The 14,639-nt window shown below is 43.1% G+C and overlaps 2 protein-coding genes across 3 annotated transcripts in view; one reads left to right on the top strand and one right to left on the bottom strand.

Annotated features, from left to right (window-relative positions):
• Positions 1 to 6,712, bottom strand: part of USO1 (USO1 vesicle transport factor) — a 90,514-nt gene extending 83,802 nt beyond the window's left edge. For both annotated transcript variants that reach the window (XM_045880989.3, XM_045880990.3), the window contains exon 1: positions 6,432 to 6,712. In XM_045880989.3, the coding sequence (XP_045736945.1) occupies positions 6,432 to 6,497 (66 nt within the window). In that variant the 5' untranslated portion in view covers positions 6,498 to 6,712. The remainder of the gene's footprint in view (positions 1 to 6,431) is intronic.
• Positions 6,713 to 6,903: 191 nt separating this feature from the next.
• G3BP2 (G3BP stress granule assembly factor 2) overlaps positions 6,904 to 14,639 on the top strand; it is a 76,816-nt gene continuing 69,080 nt past the window's right edge. Inside the window, exon 1 of the mRNA XM_045880996.2 lies at positions 6,904 to 7,043. The gene's annotated coding sequence lies outside the window, so the exon portion shown is untranslated. The remainder of the gene's footprint in view (positions 7,044 to 14,639) is intronic.

Raw genomic sequence — 14,639 nt, 5'->3', positions numbered from 1 at the left:
AAACCTTGTATAGGGGCGCCTGGGTGGCTCAGCCCTTTAGCGTCTGCCTTCAGCTCAGGTCACGATCCCGGAGTCCTGGGATCGAGCCCTACATCGGGCTCCTTGCTCAGCGGGGAGCCTGCTTCTCCCTCTCCCACTCCCCCTGCTTGTGTTCCCTCTCTCGCTGTCTCTCTCTCTCTGTCAAAAAATAAATAAAAAAAATAAAAATCTATAAAAAAACACAAACAACTTAAATAAATAAATAAATAAATAAACCTTGTATAAATGTTAGGTTTTTTGTTTTGTTTTTGATCATTACCCAGCACACTTCATTGGTAACAAATTTAGGTACATCCATTCACTTTTTTTGGAACATACATTGGTACTGGTAGCATGTCTAATATTTAAATGATTCTAGTTTTTTAAAATTGCCCTTAATAATCTATATATTAACCCTTCAAAAAGCCATGTAGTTTTCAATAGACACTACATGAAAAGAATATGAGACATCTTTGGTTGGATACAGAAGTGATCAAAACACAAATCATTATTATGGTTTCTCTGACACTGTTATTGCAAGAGAGCCAAGAGAGAAAACACATTGCAGTGATGACAATGACCCGGTTATTAATGTAGAATATGAAACTCGAACCCAAATAAGAGTTTCGGACTATACATTTATAGTAACGTGGTATAAAATATGCTTGACCAAACCAAAACCATTTCGAAATTTAAGCACACATTCCTTAATAATAATTTTTATCATAAGAAAGTATAGCTGTCTCTATATTGTTAGCTCTTCTGCTTTTTAAGCCAGCTGATCAAAGTTTGATTTAAAAAGAGATGACTTTGGGCCACCTGGCTGGTTCAGTCAGTACAGCATGTGACTCCTGATCTTGGGGTCATGAGTTCAAGCCCCACAAAGGGCCTGGAGCTTACTTTAAAAAGAAAAAAAAAAAAAAGAAAAAAAAAATAGAGACAACTTCTCAGTACGGTAATTCCACACACTTTTTCAGGACTTAAGCAACTTTTATGCCTTGGAATACAACTTGAGAAAAGAAACCCCCCCCACCCCATGATTTATCATCAAATGTTAACACTTGGGATTTGTTTTTTTTAAGATTTTATTTATTTATTTGAGAGAGAGTGAAAGAGAGTGAGAAAGCGGGGTGAGCAGCAGAGGGAGAAGCAGACTCCCCACTGAGCAGGGAACCCAATGTGGGGCTCCATCCCAGGACCCCGAGATCATGACCTGAGCTAAAGGCAGCGGCTTAATGACTGAGCCACCCAGGCACCCCAATAATGTTTTTTAAAAAGCTAGTTTCTTGGGGCGCCTGGGTGGCTCAGTCATTAAGTGTCTGCCTTCGGCTCAGGTCATGATCCCGGGGTCCTGGGATTGAGCCCCGCATCAGCTCCCTGCTCCGCGGGAAGCCTGCTTCTCCCTCTCCCACTCCCCCTGCTTGTGTTCCCTCTCTCGCTGTGTCTCTGTCAAATAAATAAATAAAATCTTTAAAAAAAAAATAAAAAGCTAGTTTCTTGAAAATCCCATGTGTTGGGGCACCTGGGTGGCTCAGTCAGTTAAGCGACTGCCTTCGGCTCAGCATGATCCCGGGGTCCTGGGATCGAGCCCCATGTTGGGCTCTCTGCTCAGCGGGGAGTCTGCTTCTCCCTCTCCCTCTGCCTGCCACTCTGCCTGCTTGTACTCTCTCTGTCAAATAAATAAAATCTAAAAAAAAGGTTATTAGTTGAAAGGTAGACAGAAAATTAACTATGTATGCATACAAAAAAATAAGTAGGAGTTTTAGTATAATTAGTGTTTATTTGCACCCAGCAAAGTATGTCCAGCCTAAGGAGGCTTCAATCACCAGAAATCAGTGCCTTTCTCTAAGGCGAAAAAGAGAAATCAAATTTAAAAGTATTTGACTCTAAGGGGCACCTGGCTGGCTCAGTTGGAAAAGCATGCGAACTCTTAATCTCAGGGTCATGAGTTCAAGCCCCGCAATGGGTGTAGACATTACTTAAACAAATAAAACTTTTTTAAAACGGGTATTTGACTCTAAAATATGCAAAGTTTAATGAGGATGAAATTCTAGACTTAAAATATTTAAAATTTTATAGAATTACTTATCATATGATACAAATACAAGTATTTACTACTTTGTCTCTAGAGAACATCTTAATACCAATCCAAAGCTACTCTTATAAGTTAGGTACTATAAAATCAATAATAGGGGCACCTGCCTGGCTCAGTCAGTAAAGCATGCAATTCTTGATCTCGGGATTGTAAACTTGAGCCCCACGTTGGGTGTAAAGATTACTTAAAAATGAAATCTTTAAAAAAAATCAGTAAGGTAACTCTAACACATTTAGAAGATACTTAAGTTCACTAAGTGAAAACAGGAAAACGGGGCAACCCTCTCGGGTCCCCTCCCTCTTGGGGAGCTTCGTATTATCACTCAATATTACTCAATAAACTGCTTTGCTACCCACCAAAAAAAAAGAAAAAGAAAGCAGTAAAAGCACAGTAAATTTGAAAAATCCCTTAAATAAAAAGTTTGACAAAATGGACATCAATCATTCTAGAACTTTGATTCCTACAGTCTTTAAAAGGTATTGTTTTAGCACCTAGTAATTTGTAAGCTGTTATGATCATAGATGTGGGATTTCTTTCATATACCACTGTAATTCATTCATTCATTTATTGAAGATTTATTTATTTTAGAGACAGAGACAGAGACAGAGAGTGAGCAAGTACAAGCAGGGGGAGGGGCAGAGGGAGAGAATCTCAAGCCGACTCCTCACTGAGCTCGGAGCCCAACACAGGGCTCCATCTCATGACCCTGAGATCATGATCTGAGCTGAAATCAAGAGGCGGACTAACTGACTGTGCCACCCAGACACCCCTATAATTCATTCAACGAATACTTACTGAATATCTACTACTATGGAAAAACAAAGATTAAAATACTTATGAACTCTTCCCTAAAGACATTTAAGAGTCTAGAAAAGATGAAACATACAAATAGTAGAAAGCTTAAGAAATGCAATGTAGTTAAAATGTGAAGACTGCTCAGAGGGGAAAGAGATTATCTGCAGTTTGGTGGGAGGGAAAATAAGGGTGGATTTAAAGCACCTGAGTGGCTCAGTTGGATAAGCATCCGACTCTTGATTTTGGTTCAGGTCATGACCTCAGGGTCCTGAGATGGAGGCAACGTCAGGTCAGGCTCTGCGCCAGTCGTGGAGCCTGCTTAGGATTCGCTCCCTCTCTCTCCCTCTGCCCCTGCCCACCTCCTATCCCCACCACCTGGCACAGAATTGCACTCTCTCTCTCTTAAAAAAAAAAAAATTTAAAGGACAGCTAGACTTTAGGGGTGTCTGACTGGCTCAGTCGCTACAGCATGCAACTCTTCATCTCAGGGTTGTAAGTTTGAGCCCCACACTGGGTGTATATATTACTTAAAATTTTTTTAAAAATCTTTAACAAAAAAAATAATAAACAAGATATAAAAAAATGAAGGACGGGTAGACCTTAGACAAAGAGGCTTTCTGCTGGAGAAAAGCACAAAAGATGGAAAACCACAATGAAAATAATTTTACAGAAATGGAAAAAATTACAAAATATTAAACAATAATGTGTAAGTTGGAGGTTCCCAATTCTGGCAACTTGAATACCCTGACCAGATCAAATCACCAATTAAAACATCTAAAACTGTACCACTCATTCTACTGATGCTCTACAAATATACTTACAAATTAGTGACCCATAAGCCTTTTTACCCATTATATTTCCTAGTGGAATGAGATGGTGAAACAAACTTAATTCACACTGTAACTTGGGAGTAAACTTTTAATTCTCTCCATAAGACAAATTACTTTTCCAATTTTGAGTATACATGCTCAAAGTTAGGCAAGAACAAGGACCCTCACTTTCCTTTCAGTTTACATAAACAACATACACAAGTGATACTCAAGCTTCATTTTGAAATCACGGTGTAAAAATTATGTTGTTCCATTCACTATGGCAAGATCAGTGTTCTAGTCTCAGCTCTGTAATACTGTGCAAGTTGCTTTAGTGATCTGTGCCTAACTTGTAAAATGAGGGGGTTCAATCTGGATGATCTGCAAAGGACCTTCTAACTTTAAAATCCTATACTCAACTGTACACCATCTTTTCTACAGAAGTCATTGTGACAAGGCCAACTGTTTAAAAAAAAAGAATAGTCTTCCTCTAAAAACATGTAATAAAGGGGCGCCTGGGTGGCTCAGTCGTTAAGCGTCTGCCTTCAGCTCAGGTCATGATCTCAGGGTCCTGGGATCGAGCCCCACATTGGGCTCCCTGCTCCGCAGGAGGCCTGCTTCTCCCTCTCCCACTCCCCCTGCTTGTGTTCCCTCTCTTGCTGTGTCTCTCTGTCAAATAAACAAATAAAATCTTTAAAAAAAAAAACAAAAAAAACATGTAATAAAAACTACCCTTTATTGAGCACATGCTAAGTGCCAGGCTCTATTTACTTTTTTTTTTCTTAAGATTTTACTTATTTCTTTGAGAGAGACAGAGCTAGAGAGCACAAGCATGGGAGAGGAAGAAGCAGACTCCCCCTCTGAGCAGGGAGCCCCTAACGGCGCTCGATCCCAGGACTCTGGGATCATGACCTGAGCCAAAGGCAGATGCTTAACCGACTGAGCCCACCCAGGCGCCCTGCCAGGCTCTATTTTTTATTTCACTTAATCCTCATTTACACCCATAAAAGCAGGCGGTTTCCTTACTTTACTCACAGGGTGTTATCCATCTCTTGCCTGGTCCAGTCAAATTAGAGGTGAAAGACAAGGATTCAAATCAAGGTCTAAATCCGAAGCACTTTCTAATAAACCATACTTGCTGCCTCAAAAAATATCAGAAATAAAATAAATGAACACAAGCTGAAGAAGTAGGCTGTGACTCTGGTAATCTGTAGAGAGCATTGTCTTATAATAGGGCACTTTGGGTGCCTTGTAGCCATGTGGGAGCAGACAAAAGAAGTCAAATATCAGTGTGTGTGTGTGTGTGTGCACGTGCGCATGTGTGCACGTGTGCACACATGAAATCTCCTGATTTTCAAATGAAGGAAAAGAGATTCACCAGCTTTCAACTTCTGCTTTAAACTGTTCTAATCCAGATGTGAGAGATTAATTTTAATATTAGATACATTTCCAAAATTCCCAAATATTAAAATATGAGCATCAGCAAGAAAACCTAGGCTGAGAAGTAAGGCAAACCATGGTTGAATCCTGGCTCTACTACTACTAACAGTGTGGCCCTGGTCAAGTTACTTCACCTCTCTAAACCTCGTTTCTTTATTTGTCAAGTGAAGGTACTATCATCCATCTTGCAGAGTGGTTAGATTAATGGAGAATATAAAGAGCTCAGCATAGTACCTACCTCACGGTAAGAACTTGACAAATGAAAGCTATTATTATCCTTCAAGATCCTGATAACACAGAACATAGGACCTATGTTCACAGACATCCCAATTATGTCTATGAATACTACCCAAAGTTTACCTTTAAAATGTCATACTTTCTCACTTTTCTGTAGATCTAAAATTATTCTCAAATAGTTTATTTTTAAAATGTCACACACACTCATTTCTAATAGAAACTAACCAAACTGCAAAGGAAGTTTATCCTAAACCTAACGTTGAACCAACTACCAAATACTGTTTTCAGTGGTTAACAAGTTTTTAAAGTGACGCTGCAAATCGTGTTACCAAGGGTTCAGACTTCTGAATGGAGTGAGTGTAAGGGAAAGCCAGGGATGTGTCCCAAAGCGGTTTGAGCGCGAAATACCCCTGTAAGTCCAAGCGAATATTTCCCAAATGGCATAGAGTTGGAGGAGCCCGAAAAACGAGGTCTGAACTATTAACACCTGGCAGAACGACCTTCCTCCAGTTGAAGGGACAGGAGCAGGTGGCTTTGTGACCCCAAACTATCGTTTTATTCTTAGCCACATGCTCGAGTCAACAGCTGGGTTTTAAACCTTGCAGTCTTCCCCCATGTGCCATTCCTGGCTGCGACGGAGGGAGCAGGACTTCAGGTTCCTCTCGGCCAGTGGAGACAGGCGAAAGGAGGCAAGGGCCCGCGGCCCCGAGGAGTATAGGAGACAGGTCGAGCCACCTGAGCCCAGGATCGAGCCCTTCCCGGGCGGCACCACCCGAGGACCACCCTCCACGCCGGGCCTGTGGAGCTTTGCGGCGCGGCTTCTGTCAGCCTGGCCGAAACGCCGCGGTGGGGGCTGCGCTGGGGGCGTAAGGGAATAACTCGGGGGTTTCAGCAGAGAAAGGGAGGCAAAGGCAGAGGTGGCATGTGGACCCCCAGCCCACGGCGGGGCGCGGGAAGTCACCTCCAGGCCCCCGAATCCTTCGTCCCGTTCCTGCCCGAACCCTTCCCAAGTCCCGGACCCATCGCGCTCCTCTCACCGTCTCGATTTCTGTGTGCTGGGGTCCGGCACTCTGACCCCCCATTACCCCGCGGAGGAAATTCATCTTGTCGCTCAGCCACCGGCTCTACCGGCCCCTTCGGGAAAGAAAAGGTAACTTTCCCTGCCCTCAGCAGGGCCTGGCCCCCAAGCCCGCACTCCGCACTCCCCGGCCGCTACCACCAACGCCTCCTACTCCGCGGCCGGCCGCTCCAGCCCCCTAAGCCCGGAAACAGCCGCCACCACTAGTCAAGATGCGCATGCGCGGGGACGTGGCATTACGTGGCGGCTCGAAGGGCGAAGGCAAAGGGGAAAAGTAGGCGAGAGGAGGCCGGTAGCCCGTATCCGCCCAAGCCCCGCCCACTGCGCAGGTCCCGCCTCCCTCGGCAGAGACACGCCTCCTACTCCCGCCCTTCGCGGGTAGCTACTGCTGGCCCCAACCACCCACGTGGTCGAAGCCCGGCCCTGCCGGCTGGAGAGAATCCCGGTAGTGTACGTGTTTTGGCTTGCGGGGTGTTTAATTGTCGCCGAAAGGGACTTACTGCAAGCTATCGAATCTGGGGTCGTATTTTGTTGAGTCGAAAGTGAAATTTTACTTCGGCCGACGTGACAGGTAAGGGGTCCCGGCCCCTGGGAGGGTTCGTTTTGTTTTGCGGTTTGGCAGAATGAGCCTTATGGCCTCCTGATCCTAGTAAATTGCATTTCTTTACAGGGCTTTGTTTGGTGGTAAAAAGGGTGCTAGAGCCCCCTCATTCCACTGCCACCGGAGGGCGCATTTCTCAGTTCTTGCTCTTCAAACCTGTTATAAAAGGAATTCCTAGATCCTAACACCAGGTACGCCGCTCTTTTCAAGTGGTGTGAGGTGGAAACCGATCGAACCCTGCCTGCATTTAGTTTGTTAGAGAAAATACATTGATCTGTAGTGTCAGTTTGGCAGCTAGTAGCATAATATTTTGTTATTAACTTTCAACCCCTGCATTTTCAGTGTTTTTTTTTTAAACATGAAAAATGTCATTTTTTTCCAAAATGGAATGCCCTGTCCCTTTCGAAATGAGATTGCCCAGGTAGGTACACATGCTCCTGGAGTATTCTTGTAAATTTCTTGAGCTTAAAAAGCACAGAGTCGAGTTAGCTTACTAATTCATACACCTCTCCGCTTGGATCCCCTACAGGTTTCAAATTCAACATTTAAAATTGACCTCATCATCTTCCCCAGCCTCCATTAAAGGAAAAAAAAAAATCAATATGCTTCTTTGTGTCTTGCCACCCTCAACAGTACCACTAGCCAAATAATTGCCTAAGCTAGAAGGAGGACACTGGGAGGAATCTTATGTTCTGGATTTCACCCCCACATGTCCAGTATTCAAGTCCTTTCATTTCTATTTATAGAATATTTCTCAAACAGGTCCCATGCTCTTCATCCTCTCTGCCTCTGACATAGTTTATGTTCTCATCATTTTTCACCACGATTATAGCAGTAGCTTCCTAACTAGTTTGTCTGCATTCAAGCCCTGGCTTCTGTCCAGTCCAGTCTCCAGTCCAGTCACCCTTGGATGAGCCTAACAACAACAAAACATCTGTCCATGTTGGTACTTTTCTTAAAATCCTCCGGTGGTTGTCCACCTGCTCCATAATAAAATCCAGTCTCTGTAGCTTGGCATACAGGCCTGTTATGTTCTGGCTCCTATCTTTCCAGCTCCCGCCTCCCCCACATACTCTGCAATTATGCCTGTATATGCCCTTCCCCTCCCACTTCCTCATCAAGGAAACTCCTACTGGTTCCTTAAGACTTAACTCTGGCGTCATCTGAAAAACTTTCCCTGAAATTCAGATACATATGTCTGTGATAGCCCTTTGCAGTTAATATGTGGAAAGCACTCAATAAATGCTTGTGAAGCCAAACTGTTAAGGGCAGGACTATGTTTTTCATTTTTGTATCTCTGTATGTTTGGCACTGTCATAAAAGGTGATGTTGATGGATAAATGAAGAAGACATTATGGATATATGAATATTATGCCGAGGAGGAGGGTCCTTTTTTTCATCTGTGAGGTGGAATTGTAGATAACAGATATCACAGAGGCTATGGTGCAGGTTGCTTTCCTACTGCCAAGGTTTTGTTTTTGTTTTTTTTTTTAATTATTTATTTATTTATTCATGAGAGTCAGAGAGAGAGAGGCAGAGGCAGAGGGAGAGGGAGGCTCCCCGCAGAGCAGGGAGCCCGATGCAGGGCTCGATCCCAGAACCCTGGGATCATGACCTGAGCTGAAGGCAGACGCTTAACCATCTGAGCCACCCAGGCGCCCCATCCTGCTGCCAAGGTTTTAAGCTTGGGTGACTTGCAGAATGGTTGGGATCATACTGCACTAAGCGTTGTCTTCTGCTTTAAAACTGGACGCTTGACATTTGCTTCAGACATTTTCCGTGGGGGCATTTTATTGCAGCCTAAAAAAGTGACCAATAAATGCTCAGCATTGCTATTCCCAAGTAATTGTGTGCCGAGAACCTCACTCAGTCTCTAAGCCCCACCCCTTCCTGAGCCTCTCCTCACCTTCCTGTGCCTCACTCTACCCCATAATCTGGAGTGGAGCTCATGGATATCTACTGCATATATTCTTTCATAATAAAAAAACAGTGCTTTGACATTTTAGCTAAATTCTTTTAAGGCACCGACCTTGTCAAAGTGCCCTGCTTCATTTTAAACTGGTGACTATTGTAGGTCAGTAACAGCATACTGTGAGTTTTCCCTCCAGTTGACCTGTTTTCTTCCCTGACAGCATCCCCTGGGCGGGAAGGACTGTGGGCAGGAGGGATGGACAGTTGCGTCCAGAAGAGGTGACGGTTGAGCCCTCATTCTGCCCCTGACCTCAGAGTCTTGCCTCTGTCTTGGTGTCTGGCAAGGGGTGGAGCTGCTCACTACTTCCAGTCTCAAGAGGAAGTAGAGAGCGGGGCGCCTGGGTGGCTCAGTCGTTAAGCGTCTGCCTTCGGCTCAGGTCATGATCTCGGGGTCCTGGGATCGAGCCCCACATCGGGCTCCCTGCTCGGCGGGAGGCCTGCTTCTCCCTCTCCCACTCCCCCTGCTTGTGTTCCCTCTCTCGCTGTGTCTCTCTCTATCAAATAAATAAATAAAATCTTTAAAAAAAAAAAAAGAGGAAGTAGAGAGGATACAGTAGCTAATTTGTCCCTCATTTGGGGTCTGAAAGGGGAGCAGAGGCATCATGACTGTGGAATAGCCATGAAATGGACTCCTTATTTAAGAGAAAGGGAGTTACATATAAATGTACTTCCACTGATTTTATAGAGAAAAGTCAAGGATCTTGTCTTTTTCCTGTTTGTACCCGTTAATCATTTAGTATAATTCCTTTAGTATGATAGATGTTCAAGTTTCTTAAATAAAGGAAGAGAAAACATGAAAAAGTTGTGACTACCTAACTTACGCCATTTATACTTCGGAGTTCCATAAATCTAAACGTTCCAGATAAGAATGCCACAAATCATTAAAATACACATAATCAAAAATTTTAACTTGGGTGAATAAAAGTGGTTTTTCTTTAAACCAAACCTGATAACAAAGCAACTAACAAAATTAACTGGTTTGAAATTCATTTTTTAAATTGCTTCTTTACAATCCCCTACTTCAGTGTCTCTTCAGTGGCCCACTTTCCCCATCCTTACTTTCTCATGGCAAACTCAACAAAGCAATGAAATATAATTACACAAGATTGTTTTTTGGTTGGAGGGATGGTGGTGTGGTTGAGTATTGTCTATACCTGCTTAGAAAGATGAGATGATAATTTGTATTTGAAATACACCAGACACAGGTCTTTAGAGACTAATTACTGCAAAGTCAGTGTCCAAAAACATTGTTTTGTTTTTTGTTTTTAAGTCAACTCTCGCACAACATGAGGCTTGAACTCGTGACCCAGAGATCAAGAGTCGCATACTCTACCAACTGAGCCAACCAGGTGCCCCCAAAAACATTGTTGATACTATTATGCATTACTGTCCATTAACCAAACAACATACAGAAAAATTACTAATGATGAGGCAGCTATTGAAATTCATAATCAATAATAACAATGTTAAACACGTAGGTGGTGTGCCTTATTTACCAGGCTCTGTCTATCCAAAATGTTTTACATAAAATACTTAATCCTCACAACAACTTTAGGAGGTGGGTAGTGAGAGTTGCTCCATTTTACAGATGGTGAAACAAGCAGAGAATAATTTGCCTGCTGTCATACAGCTAGGAAGTGGCAGAGGTAAGACATAAATCCGAGATCTGGCTCCAAAGCCTGTGTTCGTAGGTACTATACTACCCAGCCTCTTGTACCCTCAAGGCAATGATCATGCACTAAGTAGAAATATGGCCTGTGAGTCTCTATATAATCTGGCCCCTCTGTTATCCCCCTGAATTCATCTGCTACATTCCCTCCACTCTAGCTGCACTAGCAACTTGTGTTTCTGAAACTTACTCTCCCCTCTCCCCTTGTTCTTTTCCTGTATTGGGGATGCTGCTATTCCATCATATAGAGGAATGGCTGGCTCCTTCACCGGTTTAATTAAGTCTGCTCAGATGTTACCTAGGTCTCTCCTGACTGTTGTAAGTTGCAGTTTCCCCATACTCCTTCTTCTCCCTCTGCTCTGCTTATTTTCCTCTGTAGCACTTGTCAGTGTGATACGGTATTTTCCCATATGTATTATTTGGGAAATATTTCCCAAATATTTTCCCATATGTATTATTTTCCTATATTTCATCAGACCTAAGACACCATTAAGTGTCCCTCTGAGAAAGAAAAAAATTAAGCCCTCCCAATTGTCAGATGCATCTACCAAAAGATGCATCCCAATTTCAGATCTCATAAAATGTGAAAAAAACGTTCATTGTAGGACTCATGGAGTATAGTATATATTTAACATCTTTATCTTTTTTATTGTCTATATCTTCCTTGCCAGCAGAATGTAAGTCCATAGGGCAGTGATTTTAGTCCTTTTGTGAAATGCTTTATGCTATATGCTTAGCACAGTATCTGACACATAGTAAGCACTTGGTAACTCTAGTGGGTGAATGAATTCCCCAGATGAGGAAATTCCTGCTTTCAGCCTGTGTGCATGGGAGCAGAAATTCTGCAGCGTTGCTAAGCATTGCGTGGCAGCCCCGCTTCCTCAATAGAGTCTGTATCAGGGTCCTCAGAAAATTTTATTAACATGCTAATTTTAGCTGATGAATATTTTGTTGGCTTTTTTTTTTTTTAATTTTATTTATTCATTTGACAGAGAAAGACACAGTGAGAGAGGGAACACAAGCAGGGGGAGTGGGAGAGGGAGAAGCAGGCTTCCTGCGGAGCAGGGAGCCCGATGCAGAGCTCGATCTCAGGACCCTGGGATCATGACCTGAGCCGAAGGCAGATGCTTAACGACTGAGCCACCCAGGCGCCCCATTTTGTTGGCCTTTCATGACTAACTTAATAATTCATGTTTAGTCATATGTAAAGGTAAATGTTCTGTGGGAGAAAGAATTTGTATTTTTAGGATTAGATCTCAGTGCACTGGGAGAACCATCTCAACCTCCCAATGGTCAGCTTACCTTGCTTGGAGATTCACACTAATAAATGGTTTTCTTCTCCCTCTTCTCCTCCTCCTCCTCCTTCCCTTCCTCCTCCTTTTCTAAGACAGGTAATACATTCACATGGTTAAAATAAAAAGTACAAAAGGGTATATAGTAAAAAGTTCCCTTACTGAATTCCTTGGCTACACAGGCAATCAATATGTAAACCGTTCTTGTTTATCCTTCTAGATAGTCAAATATGTATATTTAATCCCTCTGTCTTTCTCTTTCTTTAAAATAACATAAATAAATGTAGCACATCATATATGCTGTTCTACACCTTTATCCCATTTAATATATCTTGGAGATTGTTCCCGGTCAGTATGTAGAGAGTGTACATATCTTTATCCTTATTGTGTCCCGTGAAGTGCTTTTCAAAATATTATTTTTCTTTAAAGATTTTATTTATTGGGGCGCCTGGGTGGCTCAATTGGTTAAGCGACTGCCTTCCGCTCAGGTCATGGTCCTGGAGTCTCTGGATTGAGCCCCACGTCGGCTCCCTGCTCCGCGGGAAGCCTGCTTCTCCCTCTCCCACTCCCCCTGCTTGTGTTCCCTCTCTCGCTGTGTCTCTCTCTGTCAAATAAATAAATAAAATCTTAAAAAAAAAAAGGAAAAATTACTTTAATATCTGAAACATAGTAAGTACTCAGTAAAGGTTGGAATGGCGAGCCAGATCATCTTTGTGCGCTATCATTTTCTCAAAAACTGAACTATAAAGATATTTCTCTATAATTATACTTAACTGAAACTATATTGACTGATGTCACTGGAAAGTCTGTTACTTTAGATATGGTTTAATCTGGGGCATCAAGACAATGTCCCCAGGATCTGGGCTTCCTCTATTTCTGGGCTCTGCTTTTTTTTTTTTTTTTTTTAAAGATTTTATTTATTTATCTGAGACAGAGAGAATGAGATACAGAGAGCATGAGAGGGAGGAGGGTCAGAGGGAGAAGCAGACTCCCTGCCGAGCAGGGAAGCCCGATGCGGGACTCCATCCCGGGACTCCAGGATCATGACCTGAGCCGAAGGCAGTCGCCTAACCAACTGAGCCACCCAGGCGCCCTGGGCTCTGCTCTTTTTATCGGTTTCTTTCTCTGGCTACATACAGGGGCAAGACAGCTGTCAGTCCTGTAATCTTTTAGGTCCAAGTTCATCATTGAAGACTCCTAACCTCTCTCCTCGTGACTCGTTGCATCTGGCTGAGTCATGTGCCCACATGTTGGGTCAATTCCTATAGCCCAGTGCATGAGATACATTGATTGGCCTTGATTCATGTGCCCACCTCCAAAGCCAGCAGTGAGAGTCCTCAGTTCATCTCAAAGCATAAGGCATAAGAATAGGGGAACAGGGACTTTCTTCAAAGGAAATCTGGAATACTGTGCCAGGGGAAAGTTTATCAGGATAGAAAAAACAATAGATGTTCACTATGCCCTAATGGACTTGACTGCTTGCCAATTTTTTTGAAAAATATTTTTTCAGCAGTGCTACTAACATATTGCTAGCCTCAGTTCTGTTTCTCTGCAAAAGGTTCAAAAGATCATACTGCATTATGTAATAAAAGTAACTTCACATTGCGTTGTATTTCTGTCTACAAGCAAAGCTGTATCTTTACCCTTTAAAAAAAATGTGGTCCAGGTGTGTTTTCATTTTTGAGAAAATACAATAAACCAAATTGTTTACTTAGGAAACATCTAAATTGGGAGATCCCATTTTCAGTTCCAAAGGACTTTTTATAAAACGATTTATTGAGGGACGGATTTATCAGATCCAGGCCCCGGCACTCTTGCCCACTGTGGAGAATTTGCGTTCACCTCCTCACCACACCCACGATCTTCCAGCTAGCCCAACAGGCAGGTCTTGAATAGTTAGGATGGGGTTTTTACTGTCTCAGTCCATTGCTAGACCAAATCCTTTGAAGTTCACAATCCTGGCTGATGCCAAGATTCCATGGAAGCTTAAGATGGTTTATTATGGAGTTGTTGCCACGTCTACCAGCAATCCATGATCCCAGAGCAAGTTGCAGCTGACCTAATTCATTTGTCTGAGTCTATGGCCCAAGTGAGTACGTGTGAGGGGATGGGGTGCCCGGGGACTCTGTAGGGTGTCTCCTGAGATCAGAATACAGTCTGTGAAGGTAGATGGGGCCGCCAGGCCAGCAGGATGGTTAGCTGACCCGGACCAGAACTTTTCAAAGCCAGCTCACACCTCCAAAGTCCATTCTCTCCCCAATTCCAGCCCTTTAATGAAGTTGACTATGAGGTGCCAATGGCCTGTGGTTGTTGAATACATCACACATAATTGGGGGTGGGCTCAGTAACTTGCAGATATTAGTTAAAGGCTGATATTAGTATTACCAACACAGGCAGATGGTTTGAGAAAAGAGGGAGTTGGTTAAGGACATAATTCTCTGCCAGGGGCTCAGGTGTCCATTGCAGAGAAATGGAAGATTAGAAGATCATGAGCAGAGAGGCAAAGAAGAGAAGTCTCTTCAGCCTGACCATTCCCTGATGCTGTCTTGCTGGGATCTCATAAACACCACCCTAGTTGTAGGTAGTATTACGAGCTAGAAGAGCTGCAGCTTGCTCTCCCCACTACCCTCTCCC

The sequence above is a fragment of the Mirounga angustirostris genome, unplaced genomic scaffold (genome assembly GCF_029215605.1).
Source record: "Mirounga angustirostris isolate CCGP_5_RB_7025 unplaced genomic scaffold, mMirAng1.0.hap1 SCAF_2, whole genome shotgun sequence".
Classification (NCBI taxonomy): Eukaryota; Metazoa; Chordata; class Mammalia; order Carnivora; family Phocidae; genus Mirounga; species Mirounga angustirostris.
Note: the sequence above shows the minus strand (reverse complement) of the source record. Positions and strands in the feature narration are given on the sequence as shown.